Source organism: Cyprinus carpio, chromosome A15 (assembly GCF_018340385.1).
Source record: "Cyprinus carpio isolate SPL01 chromosome A15, ASM1834038v1, whole genome shotgun sequence".
In the NCBI taxonomy this organism is placed as follows: domain Eukaryota; kingdom Metazoa; phylum Chordata; class Actinopteri; order Cypriniformes; family Cyprinidae; genus Cyprinus; species Cyprinus carpio.
Genome location: NC_056586.1, coordinates 23,655,846 through 23,682,023, shown reverse-complemented (window position 1 = coordinate 23,682,023; position 26,178 = coordinate 23,655,846). Strand labels below are relative to the sequence as shown.

At 32.8% G+C, this 26,178-nt stretch overlaps 1 protein-coding gene and 1 pseudogene across 1 annotated transcript; both read left to right on the top strand.

Annotated features, from left to right (window-relative positions):
- The first annotated feature begins 3,905 nt into the window (after positions 1-3,905).
- On the top strand, positions 3,906-18,760 carry chrd (chordin). The gene is given in 22 exon segments (XM_042771600.1): positions 3,906-4,038; positions 5,628-5,731; positions 6,753-6,879; positions 7,195-7,326; positions 8,232-8,349; positions 8,434-8,525; positions 9,266-9,295; positions 9,298-9,396; positions 9,482-9,616; positions 9,772-9,854; positions 9,971-10,118; positions 12,777-12,883; positions 12,963-13,254; positions 14,068-14,309; positions 14,647-14,760; positions 15,166-15,363; positions 15,468-15,561; positions 15,991-16,047; positions 16,149-16,252; positions 16,369-16,626; positions 17,798-17,891; positions 17,983-18,760. Coding segments are annotated over 22 exon segments (2,823 nt in total). The 5' UTR covers positions 3,906-3,908; the 3' UTR covers positions 18,048-18,760.
- LOC109091149 overlaps positions 18,490-26,178 on the top strand; it is a 22,298-nt pseudogene continuing 14,609 nt past the window's right edge.

Below are 26,178 nucleotides of genomic sequence, written 5' to 3'. Positions count from 1 at the left end.
ATAGTATATATAATATAGTCAAAATAACTTGAACCAAGAGAGAATTATTAAATGTAATTATATTAACATAGCTACATAAACATATGGTCGTTTGTGCAATCGTATAATCTGAAAGTTTTGCCTAAGAAAAGACAGAAACTCTTATCTCAGAATACACACACACTCATTATAAAGACGAGGTTCCTGTCGGTTTCTCCTCGTGAATGCGTCCATAATATCTTCTGTTATCACCTCATGATGAAACGCAAAGAGCTCATGATCGATTGATGATCGATTCCCATTCTCGGCGGATGTGAAGCCCATCAGCATGAAAATAACACACCTTACCTCACACACACACGCTCAAGCACCTCGTGTGTACCTGTGAACTCACTTCGGAAACGCTAATACACACACAGACCATTTGCTGTGTATATTGTGATGTTTAGTTCTGTCTCACAGGTCTGTTAACGGAGCATAATGAGACTATAACACACACACACCCATAACCGTGAGAAACTTCATTACGAGGATATAGAATGCATTGTACATTAACTGTAAAAATTCGGGCGGGGGGGGGGGGGATTTTTACAGTTAAAATGTAGCAATGCATTCTATATCCTCGTAAATAAATAAAGGCTAATGGAATAATAAAATAACACAAAATTATAATTTATATTTTTAGTGGATTTAAAAATTGTATAATCGTTTAATGTAGCCTAAATACAATGTATAAAATAAATGTACACAAATTCAAATATAATTAGAAACCATCATAATTATTGAAATCATAGATAATATAATAATAATAATAAAAAAATAAATAACACAAAAATATAATTTATCTATTTTTATTGAATGTAAAATGTATAATCGATTGATATCAGTTAAATAAAATGTATTATAGAAATGTATAAAAATACGACTATACTAATTCTACATTCTAACAAGTAAAACAAAAAATATTAAAAATAAGAAAAATATAAAAATAATAAATAAACAAACAAAATTATAATTAAGTTAGTGTTTGTTATTGAATTTACAATCGTCCAATAGAACCTAAATAAAATGTATTATAGAAATGTATAAAAATCAACTATAATAATTCTACGTTCTAAGTAAAAGAAAAAATATTAAAAATAAGAACAATAAAAAATAAATGTAAAAAATAATAAATAAAAAAACACAAAATTATAATTAAGTTATAGTGTTTGTTATTGAATTTACAATCGTCCAATATAACCTAAATAAAATGTATTATAGTTTTGTAAATTGTTTTTCTGTACACATATATATAAATTTCAACGCACTGTCATTTAAAGACAGTGGTTTATTTAGGCCTATTACAGACTATTATTGTTTAAGTTACTTTTTCAATCTTGTGCTTTACGCAAATCCAACGCGCGCGCATCAAAAGACGTGCCTCGTGAAGACAAAGGCGCGCTCGCACGCATCTTTGGGTTCGTGTAGCTCTATTTATCTCTAATCTCACAAGTGAAAAGAGAACAAGCTGAATCTCTCCCTCTCTTTCTGCCTTGTGTTCGCCTCTCGCGCCCTGCTGGCGTTTATTGCGCGCGTCTTTCTCATGTAGAGCGTCTTCAGCCGCGGCTCTATAGGCGTGTTTAACATGTGCATGGCGAGGAGGCCGCGGGGAACCGCCAGGTTTCCGGATCGCCTGATATATGACCCGCTGCACTCATTCGGCCTCTTTATTATTTTGTTATTTTATTATTCAATTATTTGCCATCATTTAAAGCCTTTCAAATCCCGCGGAGGGGAAATGACCCCATAACCACATACAGAGAGGGAGGTCTGCAACAAACCAGCATGATTTACAGTACAGATTATTATTATTAATTATTATAATGACTGTCTTTGAATTTAAAGGGAAATTGTGAAGGTTTATATCCGATTGATGTCATCCTGCTAACAGAGAACATTCTCGCAAAGTTATGATCAAACATAAAACGTTATCTGGTCTTTAATAATGTTTTAAAAATATGAGGACAAAAACATAATTTGTGGGACATTTTATTTCAGAAACGTTTTAGATGGACGTTCGTCTAACGTTTTTTAAATGTTGCTGTAATGTTCAAAACAAACATTCAGAAATAACGTTTTAAAAACGTTCTTAGAATAAAAATGTTTCAGGTGAACGCTCATCTAAAATTTTTTAAACGTTACGACAGAACGTTCAGAGAACAATCAAGAGTAACGTTCCCATAATGTTTTCAGAATCATAAAATGGAATGTTTCCTTAACTAACCAAAAACAATGGAACATTTAGAAATAACGTTTTCATAACATTAGCAAAACGTTCTTAGAACATATTTTGTAAGCTGGGGAAGTTTCACCTTCTTCCGAAAAGGAAAAGACATATAAAACAACAATGATATGAAAGGCATTGATCTTCTGCTGTTAACGGTGCTCTCCAGATGAAAGTCATAAATGCACTTTGTATTAATTTAAGTGCTTTTTTTTTTTTTTACTTCAAACATCAAAGATGAAACCTGCAAACGTGAATGGGTTTAGTCTCATCAAAACCCCATTTCTAAAAGAACTCAACTTATTTTGGCTCCTCTGAAGATTTAGTGAGGGAAATATAATTGCCTTTGGTTCCTCATTGTTCTTCTCAAAGAAAGGCCCTGGTTCTTCTCGGGGTGCATTCAGTGAGTTACTTGTGTAGGAAGTCTTGTGAAATAAAGGACTCCCCACTCAGCCTTTGATTTAAGCAGGGGGCTGATAGATGCTGAAGCACATTAAAATGTGAATCATGGAGCTAGGGTTCTTTGGGTTCGGCAGAATTTGGTTCTTGTGTCGCTATACAGCTATTTAGAAGTTAAAACCTATTCAGAATAATGTTTTGCTTTGTGGGCTCCCCAGAGCATTTTATTTTCAACTATTAACACATAAAACGTTTCTGGATTCTAACCTTTTTATCAGTTTTCCTGTTTGATTCATCCATTTTTAACTTCTAAATTCAGAATTACATAAAGTGTAATAATAACATAATATAAAATCATCTAATTGAATTATTTTAAATTTTTTAAATATAATTTATATTATTATTATTATTTTAATTAATTACTGTTTTTTAAATATTATTATTTTTAAAGAAAAAAGGGGGGAAAAGCTAAAAAAAGATTATTGAAAGTATTTGTAATGTTGTTTTGTTGTTATTATTAAATTAAATTAGATTATTTTATTAAATTAGATTAAATGGTTGAATGGTTAAGTATATAAGTGTATTATTTTTTTATTTTTTTTTAATTTTTATTATTATTAGTATTACATATTATTTTTAATTAATTATTTAATTTTTTATATAATTTTTGAGGAAAAAAGGACAAAAAAAAGCTAAAAATAAAAAAAGTATTGAATTCATTGTAATTTTTGTTATAAATGTATTGTTATTTTAAAATAGATAATGTATTAATTGATGATTGGTTAAAATAAATAGATTTGGTCTACAACTATACATTTATCATTATCATCATTATTGATTATATTTTTGATTCCAATGTGAATTTTTAGACGGTAAGAGAAACTAAAGCTTGATTGGACGAACGGAAAAGACGCCAGACAGAGAATGAACGAGCGTTGAACTGTGTCAAGTGATTCAGATCATTCATATGTGTTTGTGGATGTGTATTAAACGGGTGGTATTCGCAGGTGAAGTTTTAGGGGCATCTGAGGATCCGCCCCCTCCGACCCTCCGACCCTCCTCGCGAGCACCGGATAAAACCGGGAGCCGCGAACGGCGCACAATCAGTGCGCACTGACGCGACATCAGACATTAGTGTGAGGAGCACGACTCACATTGACTGAGCTATATCCAGCAGAACCTCGCTATTTACTTGGTTTTATTGTCTGTATCAGCGCTGAATTGCGTTTTGGCGCAGAGGAAGCGTTCGGAGAGTTTCTGAGGGATGGAGGCGCCGCGAGTGCTGTGGATTCTGAGCTGCGCGTTCATCGCATCGGCTCTGGGCTCGAGACTCAAGACCCCCGCGTTACCCATCCAACCCGAGAGGGAACCCATGATCTCTAAAGGCTTATCCGGTAAGCATTTTAATCTCCAAAGAGCGATATAACTCAACTGAAGAACCCAAAACACGCTCTTCATCCAGAAGCGTTGCTGAGTTGCTGCTGTATATGGTTCTTTGGGGGCTAAGTATGTTTTAATGTTTCATTATCGGATCTTCGATAAGTTTTTTTTAATGTTTAATTATATTGCATTCCAATTCCAACCTTTATTTTTGGTTCTAATGAATGCATATGAAGAGAAACTCTTCTTTTGATCAGAATAAGTTTTCAATTAGAGCCAAAAACCTCCTCAAATAACTCCATTCTCTAGTTCTTTAGGTTTCAATTAGAGCCAAAAACCTCCTCAAATAACCCCCCCCTCCCCCCCCCCCCCCCCCCCCCCCCCCCCCCCCCCCCCCCCCCCCCCCCCCCCCCCCCCCCCCCCCCCCCCCCCCCCCCCCCCCCCCCCCCCCCCCCCCCCCCCCCCCCCCCCCCCCCCCCCCCCCCGCCCCCCCGAAAACTATCAATGCATCTGACGATTTAATGCTTTGATTCAATGTTTCAATACTGGATCTTAAACCAGATACAGTAAAACCCAACTGGATTCCAACCAGAACCTTTATTTTTGGTTTTAATGATTGTATGTGAAGAAAAACTCTTCTTTTGATCAGAATAAAGAGGCTCTGCTTAGGCTCTGGTTGTATTTAGAGGCAAAAGGCTCCACAACTTCATTCTCTAGTTTTTTTTATTTTTTATTTTTTATTTTTTTAGAAAACCATCAGTGCATCTGGTGTTTTAAAGAACAAGAGACACCAAAACAGTGATCTGAAGAACTTTAATAATATGTTAAGAGACATGTTTTGGATACTTAATTTAACAGCATTTTAATCTCTAAAGAGTAATAAACTCAGCTGTGGAATCCTATAAATGCTCCTTATTAAGAACTGTTTTTAAATGTTTTTGAGTTACTTTATGGTTCTTTGGAGGCTTAAGTAAGTTTTGATGTTTCATTACTGGATCTTCAACTCTTTAAAGCACCAGATACAATTGGATTCCAATTCAAACCTTTATTTTTTGGTTCTAATGTGTGCATATAAAGAAAAACTCTTCTTTTGAACAGAGTAAGGTTGCAAGAACCAAAAGCTCAAAAACACTTTATTCTCTAGAACACCTCCAAAAGAACCAGATAAACACTATGACTTACCACAGAGATTGGATGCAATGGCACACGCAGCGGTCAAAGGCATTTATTATGATTTACCTCCGTTTGTGACAGTTTACGTGCGTGTCTTTGAAAGTGTTTAGCTTAACAATAAATTGTTTAATAGTCTCTCTCTATAAAGGGAGGACGTGAACTGCAATGGATGATCACTGACCTCGTTCCAGATGCAATAAACGGCAAATTTACTCGAATCTCTCATTCTCTCTTCAAAACAAAGCAGTGGAGATGTTTTGGTTACCAGCGCTGAATATGATTTCGTTGGCTGCTCGTTTTAGTTGGTGTTCTTGAAGGTTTGGCTCAGAATGGGCCGTCTGAAGCTGATTTGTACACATTCCCTGTCCTCGGGGTCTCAGTAAACGTCTTGAGGTCTCCTCACGCTGTTCTTGTTTATTGTCTCAATCAGGTTGCTCCTTCGGTGGCCGCTTTTACTCGCTGGAAGACACGTGGCATCCAGATCTCGGAGAGCCGTTCGGTGTGATGCACTGCGTTATGTGTCACTGCGAGCCGGTAAGACATCAAACACACATTGCATTGCAACATCGACAGTCACTGAACCAAATCGAATCAACACTGGATCTGAATAATGACTCTATTGTGTTCTGTAAAGTTGCTTTACAGAATGAACTCAAATGTTGTTTAAATGCTTTTAAAAAATATATTAATAATTTTATTATATATATATATATATATATATATATATATATATATATATGTGTGTGTGTGTGTGTGTGTTGTGTGTGCGTGTGTAAAAAATATTTACATAAATATATATTTTTTAAATTTTATACATATTTTATTTTATATTTTTATATTTGAATTTTTATATTCTAAGATTTTTTTGTGTATTTTGAATTTGTTTTTTGTCATATGGGGTGCAACATTAATTTTACATTTTTATATAATTTTATATAGATTTTATAATTTTATATTTAATATATTTTTTGTATATTTTGATAAAAAATTTAAACATTTAAAATAAACATTTAAAAACCATTAATTTTAAATGTTATATTATTTTAAATAATAATTGTAAATATTATTATTCTTTTAAATATTAATTTTAAATTTTATACAATTTTATATAGATATTTTAATTTTATATTTGAATATATTTTTTGTATATTTTTATTTTTTATTTTTTTTTGCCATATGGCATGCAACATTAATTTTAAATTGTATATTTTTTTAAGTAATCATTTTAAAATATTTTCTAAATATTACTTTTTAATTTTATATAATTTGATAATGTTTTATTTGAAAATTTTGTATATTTTAGATTTTTTATTTATTTATTTATTTATTGGCCAAATGGGATGCAACACTTGTAGAACTAAACTGAATCAACACTGAACTGAATTTAGCTGAATAATGACTGTTGTCTTCTGAAGAGCTGCTTATAGCTGAATCAGATTTGTTTCATAATTGTTGAATTTTGTATTTTCCTGTTTATTTCTGTAAAGCTGGTCTGTAGTTGTATAAATAAATGCGCCCCCCCGAATTCAAAACACGTTTCTCTCTCTCCGAGCAGCAGAGGAGCCGGCGAGGGAAGGTGTTTGGGAAGGTGAGCTGCAGGAATATGAAACAGGACTGTCCCGATCCGACCTGTGACGATCCGGTCTTGCTTCCAGGACACTGCTGCAAAACATGCCCAAAAGGTAACGCACAGATGCAGACGTGTGAGTGTGTGAGTGTGTTTCTGCAAATGGTGAACAAATGGAAACACAGTCCAGCATTTTTGGAATGCCGTCACACTGCTATACGGGAAAAAGTGTGAGGGAATGACGGAAGGTTTTGGCCAGCACTGTTTCTTGCAGACAAACAGAATGATAAATGGCAGCAAGTGTGGACAGATGATCTGGTTTGGCATAATTGCACTCATGTTTATGGATGCTGGTCAGTGTAGAACATTGGCTCTATTGTGCGTTCTACGATTTTTCTGACATCATGCATTTTGGTTTCCGTGGTTACAGGCAACTCGGGGAGAAAGGAGGCGGAGTCTCTGTTTGAGTTCTTCCAGGAGAAAGATGACGACCTGCACAAGTCCTACAATGACAGATCCTACATCAGCTCTGAGGAGAACAGCGACCGAGACAGCGCCGCTGGTGAGACTCAAGACACTCCTCATAATGCATATAAAATCTTTTCTATTTTTCAACTAAAACCACACTGAATCTGATCAGCAACTTCTCATTAATGAGTTTTGAATGTTACCATGTTATTACTGCATTTACTAATTTTAACTCAATTAAAAAACTGAGAAATTCTTCGTAATTTCAAATTTCACATGAACCATACTGAAAAGAACTGTAATGCAAAATTTATATATATATTTTTTCAATATTCATAAGAAATTGTATTGTAATATATCATTGTATGAAATTTATAACACAATATAATCTGAGAATTACCAGTGTTGACCCTACTGGAATCAATGGAATTTAAATAAATTCCTTCATGAAACAGTCCAAATTTATGAAATCTACATATTTATTTCTAACAAAATATAACATAAATATCACATAAATATCACTCTGAAAACTTTTAAAACAATATAAACTTTTTTTTACTTGCATAACCATTTATTTTCAGGTGAAAGAAATTGATTTTACATGTTGCAGTGGTTCATCAATAGTTGCACATATTCGTGTTTATTAACAAAATTCAGTCCCAAAAGTGTGAGAGAGTAAAGGCATATTACAGTAAATATATTTTACAAAAGTTTTTGACACTGATATAACTTCATAGATTATTTAACAAAAAAAAATATTTTACCTATACATACCCGGGTCAAAAATGACCCGACCGCAAAACGTTTATTTAAATGGTTATATATCTTAAAACATAATTATAAAAAATCTGAAAAAAATTTATAATGTGAATTTTGAAGGTCTTAAAGTATTTGCAAAGTTTCGTTCCCTTACTAAAAACTATGCATTGTTTAGAAATGTGTATGCATTTCTTCCGGGTCGAAACGACAGTCTGATTAACCTGATTAACTGTTGAGCAGATTTTGTGGCTGTACTCACGGGCGTGACGGACTCGTGGCTGCCGAGCTCCAGCGGCGTCGCACGGGCGAGATTCACACTTGCTCGAACGAGCCTGACCTTCTCCATCACGTTCCAGAGGTAAAACACACGCCAGAGCACATGTGATGTCAAACGCCACTCTATTCCTCCATCACTCACTATACGCATGTGTTTGTCTCTTAGGATGAACAGGCCGAGCCTCATCACATTCCTGGACTCTGATGGAAACACTGCGTTTGAGTTCAGAGTACCGCAGGCGGACACAGACATGGTGAGTTATTATCGTTAACTAAAACCTTTGAAATAATATTTAGCTATTTACATGAAAAAACAAAATACAAAAACGTATATAAATGAAAAAATAAACAATAAAATTAAATAAAATTAAGAAAAATAAATAAATAATAACAATAAAATATTAATATATATATAAAAAAATTAAGAAAAAACTAATTAATAACAAAAACACAAATATTAAACGTGTTTAATAAATATAAAAAAAAATATAAAAATGTAAAAAAATTAAATAAAGTAAAAATGAAGAAAAAACAATAACAAAAACACAAAATTTAATTAAAATTAAAATGAAAACAGAAAATATTAAAATGTGTTTAATAAATGTAAAATAAAAATAATAAAAATTAAGAAAAATAAAATTAAATAAAAATTAAGAAAAAACGAATTAATAACAAAAATACAAAATTCATCTAAAATGAAGATGAAAACAGAAAATATTAAACTGTGGTTTGATTTATTTAAATTTAAAATTAAGATAAGATTAAGAATTATTTTATATTTTATATAATAAAAAAATGAAGAAAAATGTGTAAAAAAAAACTAAAATGAAAATGAAAACAGAAAATATTAAAATGTGTTTAATTAATATTAAATAAAAATAATAAAAATAAAAGAAAAATTAAGAAAAATTAATAACTAAAACACAAAATTCAACTAAAATTAAAATAAAAACCAGAAAACTTTGAAAAATGTTTAAATATTTTAATGTGTTTAATAGTTTATTTATGTGGAGTTTGGAAGAACCTTCCCAGCTGGAGGCGGAGCAGTTGCGTGTTTCCATGACAACCGCTGACAACAAGAAGGAGGAGATACAGGGCAAAATCATCAAACACCGAGCGCTGTTTGCAGGTTCGTGTCGAACCTTACGTTCAATCCCTTTCATAGTTTAATGTGTTTAGACGTTTAGGCTCATTTTCTGTGATTTGTCTGACAGAAACGTTCAGTGCGATCCTGACGTCTGACGAGGTGCATTCTGGGATGGGAGGAATCGCCATGTTGACGCTCAGTGACACGGAAAACAATCTGCATTTCATCCTGATCCTTCAGGGACTCGTTCCTCATGGGAGCTGTAAGCACAGAGAAAAAAAATATATAAAAAAATAAAATAAATTAAAATATATATTAAAAAAATTAAAAAATATTTATTAAAAAAAATATATATAAAAAATAAATAAAACAAGTAATTTAAAAACAATATATCTATTTTTTTTAATTTTGTTTCAGCCTCTGTAAAAGTCCCAGTCCGAGTGAAACTGCTGTACCGACAGCATCTGCTGAGAGAAATACAAGCAAACATCTCTGCAGACGTGAGTTAAAACACACACATACACATCCATTTACTGATCGAAATGAATATTAAGAAGCATAATATCTTTAGAAAGGAAAAATCAGCATGTACATGTTTTCTGATGTGTGTCTACAGGACTCTGACTTCGCTGAAGTCCTGGCGGATCTGAACAGTCGTGAACTCTTCTGGTTATCTCGCGGACAGCTGCAGATCTCGGTGGAAACAGAAGGTCAAAACTCTCGTCAGATCTCCGGATACATTTCTGGCAAGAGATCATGTGACAGTAAGTGCAGCCAGTCGTTAACAATCACCTCATAAATCACCACGTTAATACATAATTCAGCTTAAAGAGCCATGAAAGCCGAGTTGCAGAGTTTTCTCTCCTGTGCTGACAAATGTGTTAATATTTATTTGTTTATAATTTAAATTATATATATTATTATAATAAATGTATAACATTTTATTATATTAAAACTTATTAATATTAGTTTGTTTCTGTTTCAAAATATATATTTTATTGAAAAGGTTATGGTATTAAAATGCATTAATATTTATTTATTTGTTATAATACTATATATGTGTTTTAATACAAGTATAAATGAAACCCTTAATACATAAATCAGCTTAAAGAGCCATTAATGGCTTTTCCTGTGCTGACAAATTTTATAGATATTTATTTTTTTTTTTATAATGCTATATTTGAATGTGTTTTTTTTTATTTTTTTTTTTTTGTTATATTATTATATGATAAGACAATAATGATAAATGTTAAAGTTATGGTTTAAGTCATTAATTTATTAATTAGATTAGATTGAAGAGTAATTTATTTGTATTTATTTACTTTGTTTCTGATTTATATTGTATATATTTTTAGAATATTTTTAGAATATTGTATAAAATTATAATGTATTAATTTTAGCAATATTTATTTGTTTCTGATTTAAATTATATATTTTATAAAAAAATTAAAATACCAAAATGTATATTCATTTGTTTATATATATATATATATATATATATATATATATATATATACATATACCGATAATTTAAAAAGTTCAATTAAATACAGGAAACATGAACAGCTATCTTATAAATCACCCCATTTATACATAAATCAACTTAATTTGTACTGTTAAATATGAAAAAATTAAATATGACAAAAAAAGACAACACTAATAGGAAGTGTCATTGCAAATAATAAAGATTTAATTTTAAACAACACATTTCACTTCTGTTTGTAGGCTAGTTTAATCATCTTTTAGTAACACATTGTGGGGCAGTGAGCTCAAAGCTGAACTAAATGACACCAGACTTCAGTGTGATCTCACATTAGATCAGTAACTACATCCGTCTGTCTGCTGTGGCTGTTTTTATCCCGTGATTTACGCCGTGTTATATTTCATCTTTGTGTCATGCATAAATAATCCTGGGTATTTTTTTTGTGCCAGAATGAAATTTCCCGTTATACCGAGCTCATAATTACGATCATGATCGTGAAAAGGTCAGGAATGTGCGGCAATGCCGCCAAGGGGTTAGAGGTCAGATGCTTTAGGATTAGTTTCTTGGTCATTTCGTATGTTAGTCAAGAAATTGTGTGTGTGTGTGTGAGTCATATGTCTGTGTGAGGCCTCTTGTGTCCACACACACACACACACACACACACACACACACACACTGGCAGCCCTGCCAAGGTCACGCTGTGCTGGCGCTCCGTCTGCTGTCTGACTCCAGCTGCACCGTTAACAGCTTGACGTTATGTGTGAAGAATTCAAACCTAAACGATCCTGCGCCACTTTTGCTCTCTGTTTAGTCCTCGGCCTTCGTCGACAGTCCTTTCTTTCTTTCTTCATCGAAGCGTTCTCTATTTACCTGCATGTCGGCTAATTTCCCTCATCTCTGGGGGATGATGTCACTCCAGCCGTGACCTTTGACCCTGCATGAATTCATGTGGGTTTGATTGTGTTTCTCTGGCTGCGGTGCAAGAGCGATTATTTGAGTCCCTCTGGACCTCTAATCGCACACAAAACACTCTGTATGGTTTCGTTTTCCCTGGTTCTCTAACCCTTTCTGTCACACGCACAAATACAAGTTATTTAAAGAGGTCGTATTATCAGTATTTATCATTTTATTTATTTATAAATAGGTTCAAATCTTATGCAAGTCAAGGTTTTATGTGCCAAAACAATAAAAAATAGTTTTTCAACTGTATTTCTAACAACAAAAAAACTACAAGTAACTACAAAAACATGTTTTATTTTGAGAAATTATGTAAATTCAAGGAATTTTACTTTAAGTTAACATATAATTTTAATCAAAGTTTCATGCACCAAAACAAAAAAATATTCTTTCTAATTACAAAAAACTACAGTTAACTACAATAAACGTATTTATGTCAAAACATTTATTTCGATAGTCATTCTGTGAAGTGTTGTCAATTCAAGGACATTTAGATACAAGTTAAAATATACTGTAAGTCAAAGCAACAATAAAAACAATAAACATTTAGTTTTTCACCGAATACGTACAAAAAAATACAAGTACAAAAAACATATTTACATTAAAATGTTTATTTTGAGAAATTATGTAAACTCAAGGAAATTTACAACCAAGTTAACATTATAATGTTAGACAAGGATTTATGCACCAAAACAATAAAATGTAATTTTCACCACATTTCTAACTACAAAAAACTACAACTAAAAAAAAAGTCATTTTGGTAAATGATGTAAATTCAAGTTAATTTACATACAAGTTCACATATAATTTTGGTCAAGGTTTTATACACAAATATAATCTAAATGTTGTCTTCCATCCGCTTTCTAACCTTTTAGCTGCTGTAACTTTAAGACCTTTGGGATCTGATCTATTTGACTCTATGTTTACATTGTAGGTAATTTCTAAAAATGATTTTGTAAAATAATGTAAATGTGTCTCTCAGCTCTTCAAAGTGTGATGTCCAGTGGTTCTGCTCTGACTCCTGGGAAAACGGGCGGCGTCGGGTCGGCTGTCTTCACCCTCCATCACAACGGCTCCCTCGACTTCCAGGTAACGACTCCCTTCTGTTCCCTCATTTCTCGATCGCTAGCCAGGTCAGTCCACTGACCACTCTGATGTTCTCAAACAGGTTCTGGTGGCGGGTTTGAGCAGCGCGGTGGTCGGCATGACGATCGAGATGAAGCCGCGGCGGCGCAGTAAACGCAGCGTGCTGTATGACATCACGGCAGATTTCTCCGCAACGGAGGAGCGCGGCAGCGGGCGAGCGTTGGGAAGCTGTGGCCGCGTGGAGGCCAGACACATTCACATGCTGCTACAGAACGAACTGTTCATTAACATCGCCACGGCCGAGCAGCAAGAGAGCGAACTGCGTGGACAGATACGAATGCTGCCTTATAACGGACTGGACGCACGCCAAACCGGTGAGAAAGAAAGCATTTACAATAAACACAATAAAATGAAATCTATTCTTTAGAAAACAAGTAATCTAAATTTATAATAATATTTATTTGTAAATTTATTCTAAATATAAATATATAGAATAAATGTACAAAAATATTATGTTTGAATGTATTTTTACATTTATTAATATTATAATATAATAAATTTATAAAAAAATGTATTACATTAAAAACAAAATTATTTAACATAATAATAATAATAATAATCTATTTATATAATACACATAATAATATATGTATAATAAAATGTAGTATTTTTTATAAATGTTCTAATACTATATATATAAATATATACATATTCTATTTATATAATATATATATATATATATATATAAAATATAAATACATCTAGAATATCTTAATACATTAGATTTGTATATATCATAAATATCTCTTACATTAATAATGTCTCTTACATTTTAGATATTTTACACACACGTATATATATATATATATATATATATATATATATATATATATATAAATACTAAATATTTGTATTAATATGTATGTTTTAGATTTGTGTTAATTATTAAAAATATATTTCATATAAATTAATTTTGTAATTTAGCACTTTAATATATATATATATATATATATATAATATATATATATATATATATATACACACACACACACTTAAGCATTCTTTATATATATAATTTGCAATATTAATGTATTAATATTTATTTATTTTAGGTTTTACACACACACACACACACACACACACACATTAATAACTTTATAATTAATAACTCATTTATACATCCGTAGAGCTTCCAGTTCCTCTGGCGGGTCAGTTTGTGTCTCCTCCGGTCCGTACGGGTGCAGCGGGTCACGCCTGGGTCTCGGTGGACGAACAGTGTCATCTGCATTACGAGATCGTCGTCAACGGCCTCAGCAAGAGCGAAGACACCTCCGTCAGCGCTCACCTGCACGGATTGGCCGAGATCGGCGAGATGGACGACTCGTCCACCAATCACAAGAGACTTCTGACTGGCTTCTACGGTCAACAGGTAAACAAATCAAGAGACTCGAAGTTAAACATAATTTGGCATCATTTACACCCGGTGATAATGTAAACTGCGTGATTGCAGCACAACAAAAGCATGTTTCCTTTGGCTGCTCCGGTGAAAGCGTGCCAGAAACGGACAAACACGATTCTGCTGTTATTTATTAAAATGCTTTAAAGGATTTGTTTATAAAACAAAGCTGGCGTTTTCCAAAATGAGCTGAAACTAGAATTGTATTCAGTATTTGTAGGTTGAATGCATTTAATTCTGCTTTAACATTAAGAGTTAATCTCGTCCTGTTTGCACAAATTTACACAAACTGTCTCTCTGTCTCTTCCAGGCTCAGGGTGTGTTGAAAGATATTAGTGTTGAGTTATTAAGGCATTTGGACGAAGGCACGGCTTATATTCAGGTCAGCACCAAAATGAATCCAAGAGGAGAAATACGAGGACGGGTGAGTACAAAAAACATCTCAATCAATCTATGAAAATGTATTACATTTTAGATTTGTATTATTTAATAAGTATATCTCTTATATTAATAATATCTCTTACAAATATTTAATTTTAATATAATATATATTAATTTTAAAATATATATATGTATTTAACATTGTTTTATTTATATATAGATATATATAATCACAAACATTGTTTTATATATATATATATTTTTTTTAATACTAGTCTTTTACTTTTATTTGTATATTTTTGTCTGCTTGTTTATAGTATAATGCTTTCACAAAATTGTATGTAAACACAATCATGCTAACAGAGTACTTTAAATTCAAAACTGAATTAAATACAAGTAATCTGTATATGTTAAACCCTTGTATTTAATCGATATCTTTGTTTTCCAGATTCACGTTCCCAACAGCTGTGAGTTGGGTTCCCGCGGTGAGGTGGTCGAGGAAGCAGAGTTTGATGACCTCGTGTTCGTCCGTGACCCAGCCGAGCTGAGGAAAGACCCACACACGTGCTTCTTTGAGGGAGAACATCATGCACATGGGTCGCAGTGGACGCCGCAGTACAACACCTGCTTTACCTGCACCTGCCAGGTAACACACACACACACACACACACACACTGCTGTAGCTTTGATTTACATATCATTTATGTGACTGAAGTTAATTTTGCATATGATCTGTTCGAATCCCTGCAGAAGAAGACAGTGATCTGTGATCCTGTGATCTGTCCAGCGCTCTCATGTCCTCACACCATCCAGCCTGAAGACCAGTGCTGTCCCATCTGTGATGGTGAGAAATTAGTGAAATTAATATCATTTTTAAAATATTTTTGATGTTCATTTAAAAGTAGCACATTTATGTGTTGAAATATACAGGTTTTAGACATAAAAATATTTTTCAGTATATGTAAACATCCTTAAAATCAATTTAATAAGATTTTATATTATGAAAAATGGCTAATTGAAAAAATAATGGGGTAAGAAATACATGCATATTCTTGTAATATCTTATGCAATTCCACTTCTCAAGTAAACTTATCTTGTTTTAAGGATGTTTTACTGGAAAACAAGACAAAAATGCTGATCAAGAATTTATTTGCAGTTTAAAGATTGTTAGCTTGGACTATAATAAAATGCTGTAGCATAAAAAAAAATTATATTTACTGCGTCCTATAAAATTTGAGGGAGATTTAACGCTGTGTTTGATTTCTGTAAACAGAAAAGAAAGAATCCAAACAGACGACTGCAGCAGAAAAAGTTGAGGGAGATCCAGAAGGTGAGTTTATATTAAATGATAAGAATTTAAATAAGATTCAACATCGCAAATATTATTTTAAATGTGCAGCTGTATATTAAGATGTTTATTTGTTGTTTCAGGCTGTTATTTCGAAGGTGATCAGAAAATGCACGCACCTGGCACAACATGGCATCCGTTTGTCCCGCCATTCGGCTACATCAAGTGTGCTGTGTGTACCTGCAAGGTAAATTAACAAACATTTCAATACACAACATTATGTTTTTGCTATAAAAAAAAAATACCAGATTTGTACACAGACATGAATATTAATAGTTAACCTTGTTGTTTTGTCCATCTCAGGGCTCCACAGGAGAAGTGCACTGCGAGAAGCTGACGTGCCCGCCACTCACCTGCAGCCGACCAATCAGACGCAACCCTTCAGACTGCTGTAAGGAGTGTCCTGCGGAAGACACACCCCCTCTGGAGGACGATGAAATGATGCAGGCAGATGGAACGCGGCACTGCAAGTTCGGAAATAACTACTACCAGAATAGCGAACACTGGCACCCTCGTGTCCCGCTGGTGGGAGAAATGAAGTGCATTACCTGCTGGTGTGATGTGAGTTTATCTTCGCTTTATTTCAAATTTCTTTTAAGAACATTTTGAGATTTTAAAACACGATACCATAGATAAGTAGGGTAACATATTTCACCATACTTTCCCAGTTTACTGATTACAATTTATACAAATAAGCCATTATCGAATTAAATATGCACTAATTTGCATTTATTTCCAGAGTATAAATCTGAACACTGGATAAAGCCAGGTTCAAAATGTTTGTTTGATTTTGTTGACATATTAAAGATTTTTACAGAGGGGATTTTTGATTTTTCCTTTTATCCTAAATCAGAAAACACTGGCAACAGCCAGCAAAAACACACATTTTTTACCATGTTATTAGGAATAAAATGTTATATAAATCAGTGTGAATGATATATGAACAAACCCCACAGTAAAAACCTTCAGAATATAGATATGAATAAACCCCTAAGTTTTGGTGTATGTAAGTGCTGCTGAAGTGGAAAAACAAACTCACAACATTTAAAGATTTGCATTTTCACTATGTTTTTAAGAATAAAAAGCTCTATAAATCCATGTAACTGATATATGAACAAACCCTTCAGTAAAAACCTCCAGAATATAGATGGGAATAAAACTCTAAGTTTTGGTGTATGTAAATGCTACTTAAATGGAGAAAAAAATCTGACTGCCTTTAAAAATATGCATTTTCACCATGTTTTTAGGATTTTATTTTTTTATGTTTGTGTGTGATTTAAATATAAACATATATAATATACTTCAGAATATAGATGGGAATAAAACTCTAAGTTTTGGTGTATGCAAGTGCTGCTAAAATGGAGAAAAAATACTTACTGCCTTTAAAAATATGCATTTTCACCACGTTTTTAGGAATAAAAAGCTCTATAATTATGTGTAAATGACATATGAACAAACCCATCAGTAAAAACATTCAGATAATTAAGTTTTGTTTTATGTATGTGCTGCTGAAGTGGTGAAACAAACTTTTAAAGATATGTACTGGAATTGAAATCTGTGACGCAAATAGATAAAGTGCAATAAAATTAACACTTAAGTGTATTTTGGATGTTTTCTTTCTACTGGTGTGAAACAACACTTAATGACCAGCGCATAAAAATACAATGTTTTGCCTGTAGTTTCTTGCCTCAAACTATTAGCATAATTAACTCAATTTCTCTTGTCATTACAGCATGGCGTCACAAAGTGCCAGAAAAAACAGTGCCCATTGTTGAGTTGCAGTAACCCCATTCGCAGAGAAGGAAAATGCTGTCCTGAATGCATAGGTAAGTTCTGGTGCTAAACACAGTATAATTAGGATATTAACTTAATCCTGCACAATTTACATTTTAATTTTTTTGCGCCTTTGTTTTACAGAGGACTTCATGGAAAAAGAAGAAATGGCAAAAATGGTGGAGAAAAAGAAAAATTGGAGACACTGACACCTCCTTTCCTCAGCGTTCATAATCCCACATGTTTTGAGATCAGGCTGTCTCAAATGCACAATGAAACGCCTGCGGATTGCAAAAAAAAAAAAAACAATCGATGCATGAAACAGAGGAGAGATCCAGAACACAAAGGGATCGAAAACAGTTTGGGAGAAAGAGGCTCTGAAGATGAACGATATCAAGACAAAAACAGATAATGGATAAAACGAGAACGAATTTCAGCTGCTGCAGATGTTTGGATTTCCCATTGACTGATTTTCTCACGGGAATGTTTGTTTTATTTTTGTTTGCATATTTGACTTGGTGCAAAATATCCAAGACTCGTACATCATCACACTTGTAAATAAATGTGAGTACAATCACATATTTGTACCACAGTAAAAAAAACAAAACGCTTCACAACAAATTGCACATGCCATCATTACAATCCTTCAAAATGACACTCAAATCCCAGCCAATCAGCAGGACTGTTGTGATGCATCTGATTGGAGATTTGACTTGTGGGTGGGGCTTGCTTGTGGAGGTGGAGTCTCGGATGCTCATCAACATAAACCCACCCATTTCTGTTGCACCTGATGTTGTCAGTCTGTTTGCTGGTATATAATATTTTATGGCTATTTTCTTTCAGTATTTTGATGGATATTATGAATATTGTTTGTATTTGCATATTTATTAATTATGATGAATAAACAAAGTTTTAAAATGTATGTTTTCATAAAAGAAGTATGTTGTCAATCATTCTCTCTGGCAATGGGACGTCCACTAAAACACACTAACATTTTGACATTAAAGGGTTTCTGCACGTCTGATGAAGATAAATTTAAGACTTTAAGAGCTTCTTAAGACCAAGTAAAGAAAATGTAAGCAATAAATTGAATGGAGCACGATATGTCAATAGCAAAACTTCAAAGTTTGAAAATACAATTTCCAACAGATCTCCATTACTTTTAATTTATTTTACAAAAAAAGCTTTTTTCTAAGAGCTTTTTAAGACCAAGTAAAGAAAATGTAAGCAATAAATTGAATGGAGCACGATATGTCAATAGCAAAACTTCAAAGTTTGAAAATACAATTTCCAACAGATCTCCATTACTTTTAATTTATTTTACAAATTAAGCTTGTGGCTTGAATATCGCTGCTCCCAATCACTAGAATATGGAAATAATTCTTTTTGTCCCTTCTTATGCAAAAAAAGTGTTTTTTTTTTCACTTGCAAGATGCATTGACTGGCATAAGATAATAAGTCTTGTTTTATAAGAAATTGATCAAAATAAAGTGAGTTTTTGATTAAAACAAAATATCTGCCAATGAGCTGAGAAAATCAACTTAATTCAAAGAAAAAATTTGTTTTCATTCCCCACTGACAGATGTTTGTTCTTTTTATAAAAATAAACTCACTTAAAACAAGACCTCATATGTTCATTTTGTTTTAAGGATGTTTAGATATTTGCATTGGAAAACAAAACAAAAATACTGATGAAGATATTATTTTTTTGCAGTGCATGCATCATTTAATACCATGACTGTGATGTATTTATGATTTTCTGCTCTGATCTGGGCCTTAATTTGTGGAAGAGTGAATTAAAGCATTTTAACTACTTCAAAGCTGATACAAAACGTAAAGCACTACTTTTAATTTTACATTTATCTCAAACCAGAAAGAAAGAAAAACTCCCAACATTCAGTTTCACAAAAACTCTGCAAAAGCTACAATGACATATAAACATGCACATACACACTGGGTACACCTTAGTCTTGTGTGTTTGGATGTGTTACAGATGGTCGCTGAAAACGGATGCAGCTGGTAATGAAGTCGCACCGGCGTGAACCCCAGACAGCAGACACGGAAGGGTCAAAGGTCAACGGTGAGCTATGCTCCTGTGCATTTCTGAATGTAGGACATTTGTATGCCGCAAAACATGATTTTAATCTTTTTATGTTGCTGACCCTGACTGGAGAAGATTTGTTATAGAATATTTCCAATTGCTTTTGGATTATTGCAGAAAATAAGCCCTATGACAAACAAATGTTTATGATACTTACACGTTTTGTTCATCATGACAATCTTCACAAATGAAGCCTAAATGCAATCACCAGAAGTATAACGCTAAACGTAGACTATAAATGAACTACACTATGAACGTCACCTCCAATGAGCTTCCCAAAACACTTTCGGCCTTTATTACAAACATTTTCCCTTAAAGTTTAAATTAAGTCAAAATAGTTCGCAAAATTGTGATTATAAATGCAATGAGGCTATGAAAGCGACCTCTGTAGTCCCATTTAACCATATTTCAAGACAAGAAAAAAGCTTTTTTTAAAAATCACAAGCGGGCATTACTGATGTATTTTACATTGTAGAATAAAACATGAAAATATCTTGAGCTTGTGTTCATGCATTTAACCACAAACCCATTCAAAACACCCACTGACTTCAATGCGATGGTAGCGGGAGTGCTAAAATGCTCATTTCTGGGTTTCGGCCTACAAAAATAGCAGCAAACCCTACAAAGCAATCTCTATTTTTTCAAAAGAAGTTTTTTTGGGGGGTGATGAAAATAATTAATTCAGTCGGTTGTTAATCTGCTGTTTTTTTTATTTTTTTTATTGCCAGACCGCGGTTCGGACCTGGATCGAGACACGCAAGGCTTCCCCCAACAGCCTCATGTTTTAACTCATCTTCCTTCTGTTCCCACTTTTGTTTCACAACTTTCCCCTCTGATTAACCGCAGCGGGTTAATACTCCGGTCACTGGCCCGTCTTTCCACGGCAAATGAATGTTTCTCATCGAGGAACCGGATTGGATCAGTTTCTTCAGACTCGCTGTGACTCATTCCAGTTGTCTGACTTGATTTTTGCGTCTTCTGTATCAAGTGGAGAAAACTCGTGGGAACATGAAAGCTTATTTTCCACCAGTCTCTGAATAAAAGCACTTAATCAATTTTTACAGAATACTTTTAAACCGTCCCTCAGTGTTTTTCCATTTGCTGTTCCCGTCTGTTGTTCATCTACCAAAAAACACTAAAGCCTTTGGATTATTTGGTAGATGAACAACAGGCCAACAGACTTTAAATCAGTTACTAGTTCTTTTCACTCATATTTCAGTTTTATGCATCCTCTGGTGTATTTCTAAAACATTTGATCTTATTGAGCTACTCTATGGCTTAGGTTTCTTTGGGAAACAGACTTTGACATAGTCACCACTGATAAGCTACTCCTAAATAATAAAATAAAAAATAAATAAATTAAATAATGTAGAAACTTTCATTTTCTGTGAAGCCGCTTTGCAACGATTTGTATCATGAAAAGCTCTACACAAATAAACATGAACTGAATGAACGGTAATTCCAAACACCTGTGCAAGAACCACAGAAAAAGAGATGAAGTTGAAGTCAAGTCTTGAAATAAAATTATAAAAACATTTCTGGCATGCGCATAGCATAATTATGCACCTTTATTACATAAAAGTTAGTCTAAACAGCACCTGATGTGTCATACTATGAGCAAATTCTTATGAAATCATTGGTGAATTTACAGTTTCAACATTAAATATGATTCTGGGTGGATTTCATTTCATGGAAATTGACAGATTTGACAGTTCTAGTAAATTCTGAAGTGTTATGATACTTCAAAAATGGGAAGCAAGAAATCTTGAAATGTGTGACCATAAACATTTCTGGCGTGTTGGGTTTTGTTTGTTTCTTTTGCAATTTTTTCATTTTTGTATTTTTGATTTTTTAGGTAGTTTGTTACATTTGTTAGAGATTCGAGGATGACTAGTTGCACTATTGCAATGCTACTGGATTTTTTATGAATCATCATCATATCTTTGTATCAAACAAGAAGATCTACAATTAACTGAGGAATACAATCCTGTCATTTCAGTGCTAGCTGCTTCAAAACACTTAAAATCACTGGTACAAAACATGGGGTTTTGTTCTTTGTTTTCTTTTTCACTTATTGTGAGTTTGCATCCCTGGAAAACTGGGGATGTGTGTTTTTATAATAACAACATGAGCTAAATGCATACCCAAAGTAATAACAGTGATAATGCAGCATTCTTCTGAGATTACTGTAGAAGAAACCTGGAAATGTTTCTGTTTTTACAAAAATACCACACAAGCAATCCATTCTTTGAAATAACACATCAATAAATAAGTCATCACAAGTAGCTTTATATAATCACTATGACTCACAACTAACTTTACTTGGATTTTACATTGAAGGAATCCAGATAATGGTATCTAGTTTAGATCAGAGTTGATGAAAAGCCGCTTTGGATAAAAGTGTCTGCCAAATGTATAAATGTAAATGTGAAAAGCTAAAAATTTATTAAAATACATTTACAATATTTTTATTTTATTATTTTTAATATTTGTAAATATATTTAAAAAAATATACTAATACTAAAAATATATTTTCTAAATATTTTGTTTTATCCTGCAGGGGACATGCACATTTATAATATTTGTCTTATTTTATAATAACAGGTTAAATACAAACAATTTGTTTGTTTGGATGGATTGTGTTTTGTTAATATAAAAAATAAAAAGTTTATCACAAAAAAAGTTAAATACAAACAATTAATAAAATGGTTTTTAAAATATTTTTTAAAAATCATATTTTAATAAAATATAATACTAATATTATTTTTAAAATTTTTTTTTAAATTAATTTTTTTTTATATTATAATACTTTTTTTTTTTTTATGATCTTACTAAAATTATTTTAAAAATAATATTTTAATAAAATTGTATTAATATAACATTATAATATTTCAAGTTATAATATCAACCAACAAACATTAACATTTATAATATTTTTTATTATAATAAATCAAGTTAAATACAAACAATACAAATAAATAATACTTTACTAAAAATACAAAATATGAATTGATCAGAGAACTGTGAACATGCATATGTGGTTGTTTTATTATATTATTGTTTTGTTCGTTTTTTTATCTATAGATATATTTGTTTTTTTTTGAGTTTTATATGAATTCATCATTTTATTTTGGGTGTGTCCATAATGCCCTCTCCCCTTGCAATACAAGGTTTTTGCTGACCCTTCATCTGTGTGACACCCAATAGTTCACTTCTCAGGTCAGGAGGAAATGTACTTTCCCCTCCCACAGACTGTTGACCATCAAAACAACTTCCACTTTTAGCTAAAATCAGTATGTAAATAAAAGTCTGTGCACGTGTTTACCTGTAAACAGTGATTTACCAAAACAGACGGATCTGAGCGATAAAAGTGTTTCCTCCATAAAGTGTTTATGCACTTGATGTGTCACAGATACTGAGCAAATTCTCATGAACTCATTCGAGCATTTATAACTTCATCTTAAAACTTGATTAATTTCATTGAAATTCACAGATTTGACTCTTCTGGCATTGTCTTATTTTTGTTTGATTTGGTTATTATTTATTTTTGTTTCATAAACTCTTAATATTGGTAAAACTTACATAAGTAGCAAGTAGACGTGAATGGCAAGTTTTCAGTTCTTTTCTATTTAAAGACCTCCAAAGACATTCATGCGAGGCGAATGATTCATCATAGAATAGTCTGCTTGGTTTGTTCTTAATTATTGCAAATCATAATATTAAAAATGAAATGTTTTGATATGAATTATTGCGCAGTTGAGTCAGTCCTCTGAGGTGTACTCAGGTACTCAGGTTCATCCCTAGCGTGCCAGTCTGGGTGGATGTCGTCGCTCTTGTAATTCGCTGCCTCATATTTAGCTGAACACAAACTTTCCTTCGGCACATCCTAACACCTCTCACTCGCTGAGCAGCGCCGGCCTTGCTGTACGCAACTGAAACCGCGGCGAGCCCTCAGGTCGGGTCTACGCCGTCCGCGTAAGACAGCCTGACCCGCTACCTCTCCGTCGATCACCAGTCTCGCTCGTCAGCCGCTGGAGAACGTCGCAGCCTTGCCTCTGACGTTTGTAGTACCTTTGTGGAATGTACGCTTGAAGTGTACAATCAGGGGACGTCCATCTGCCGGTGTTGGTGGAGATCTACGTAATACGCATTGGCTCTGTGTGTGCGGATGGAACAGATGAGAATCATATTTGCGCGAAGTGTTTTTTTCTATTTTTTCTGCATTTTGCCCCCTGCTTGGTAGAAATCTGAAACATACTCTGATCGGTTGTTTTAGGTTTTCAGTGTCACTGAAAAGAATAGAAATGGATAGCTTTTTCCATCCATTATTTAGAGGGCAAGGTAATTATAGTTAACTAAAAGTAAAACTAAAACCATAATTGTTACTTGAAATGAAAAAAAAAATAGTTAGGTTGATAAAGTAATAAAATAAAGAAAAAATAAAATATATTTAAAAAACATTACTAAACAAAAAAAACTATATATATATATATATAGATAGAACTCTATATTTCGAATATATTATAGATATATATGTATCCTGTTTTTTATTTTCTAAAGAGAATTTACGCGTTGAATATATATATTATATATACCGTCCTTTTTGAAAAATAAACATCAAAAAAAAAACAACAAACAGAAAAAATCGCTGGCCGTGTGCTTCCTTGGGGCCTTACCGCATTTAGCTCTAGAATATCGGTCACATTTTCACAAACGGGCACACAGTGTACGGTGTGAAACTACGGAGCACTTCTCAGCGCGAACTCTGTGAGGGGATTATCGGACACTCAGGCAGAACCTCCAAAAAAAAAACAAACTAAATCCTATATATAAGACGGATCTATGACAAACTACAGGTCCAATTCAAACTATATAAAAACCACAATAGTATCGGCACTGAGACTAAAATAAGACTGGTCCGATGAATGAGGATACTTTAAAAAGGTAATAATAAATAATGGGCAGGGTAAAAGTAAAGAAGAAATAGTGATAAATACTGGCTGTTGGCAAACGCTGCTGGAAGTGTCTTTAATACACGGACTAACATTAAAAAAAACTAAAAGATGAAGTGCTTTATATGTAATGGTTAAAGTCTTTTATGTTTGTATGTTTTGTCATTACAGCAAATTAAAAGTAAAATGATTACCTATAGGCCATACTCACAGACTATGAATACATGCATTAATATCAAACCATAAATTTTTAATTGTATCCAAATGTTAAACATATTAGATGTATATGAGAGGCAACACTGCATTGGACTGTATCACTTAGTTATATTTTTACTGCACTCTTAATTACCAAAAAACAAACATCACAGGAGCGTTAAGAGGAGGGTGATACATGACTCAAAGTATTACATTACAAGAATAAGCGCCCATTTTATAACTAATGGCATTCAGCGAATACTTTTTGGGTGTAAATACGGTTGTTATGATTACCAATCAGTACAGTTTTGACACCAGTGAAATTTCACAATTCTTTGTTTCAATACTACAACAAAAACTAATACGAGCAGTCTAACCGATAACATTAATAAGTTCTCAAGCAATTACTGAAGACAGTAATACAATAAACTAATTAGTCTACAATCAACTGGACATAGCTTATAAATGTAACAGAAACATTTACAAACGGCTTATTTTGCCTAAAAAAGTAAATATCGAACACGAGCTGATTTTTATTTTCTAATTCAACCTTAATTGTGTTGTTTTAACACGTGAGTAACTTTAAACAGTTCTGCCATTCGATACAAAACAACAAATATATGAGTAAAACTTACTTTAATCTCCTGACAGAGTTTTCTCTGAACAGGCGCGATGCGTAGAGACTCAAAAGCAATTTTTTTAAAAAAATTTTTTTTATATATATATATAACTCTGGAAATAGTTTCCGAAACGGTTTAAATAAAAAGAGTAAATATTAAGCTGTTTTCAGCGAGTTTTTAGGTGGGTGAGTTTAAAATCCAGCACAGAAGTGAGGTAAATCTGACAAAACATCCACAGTTTCGGCGAAAAGTACCAGAGATAACATAGTTAATATTTATTCCCACATTTAAACTGTTGTGATTTGGTGTAAACCAGAGTTTAAACTAAAAAATTCTAATTAAAATTACAATTTGTTATGGTTTTACTGCAGTAACAACTGTAGCTGGAAGTGAACAATGGTTACAGGTGGCTGGTATACATTATATAGATTTTGTATTTTTGTATGTGTATGTATGTGTATGTTAATTTGGT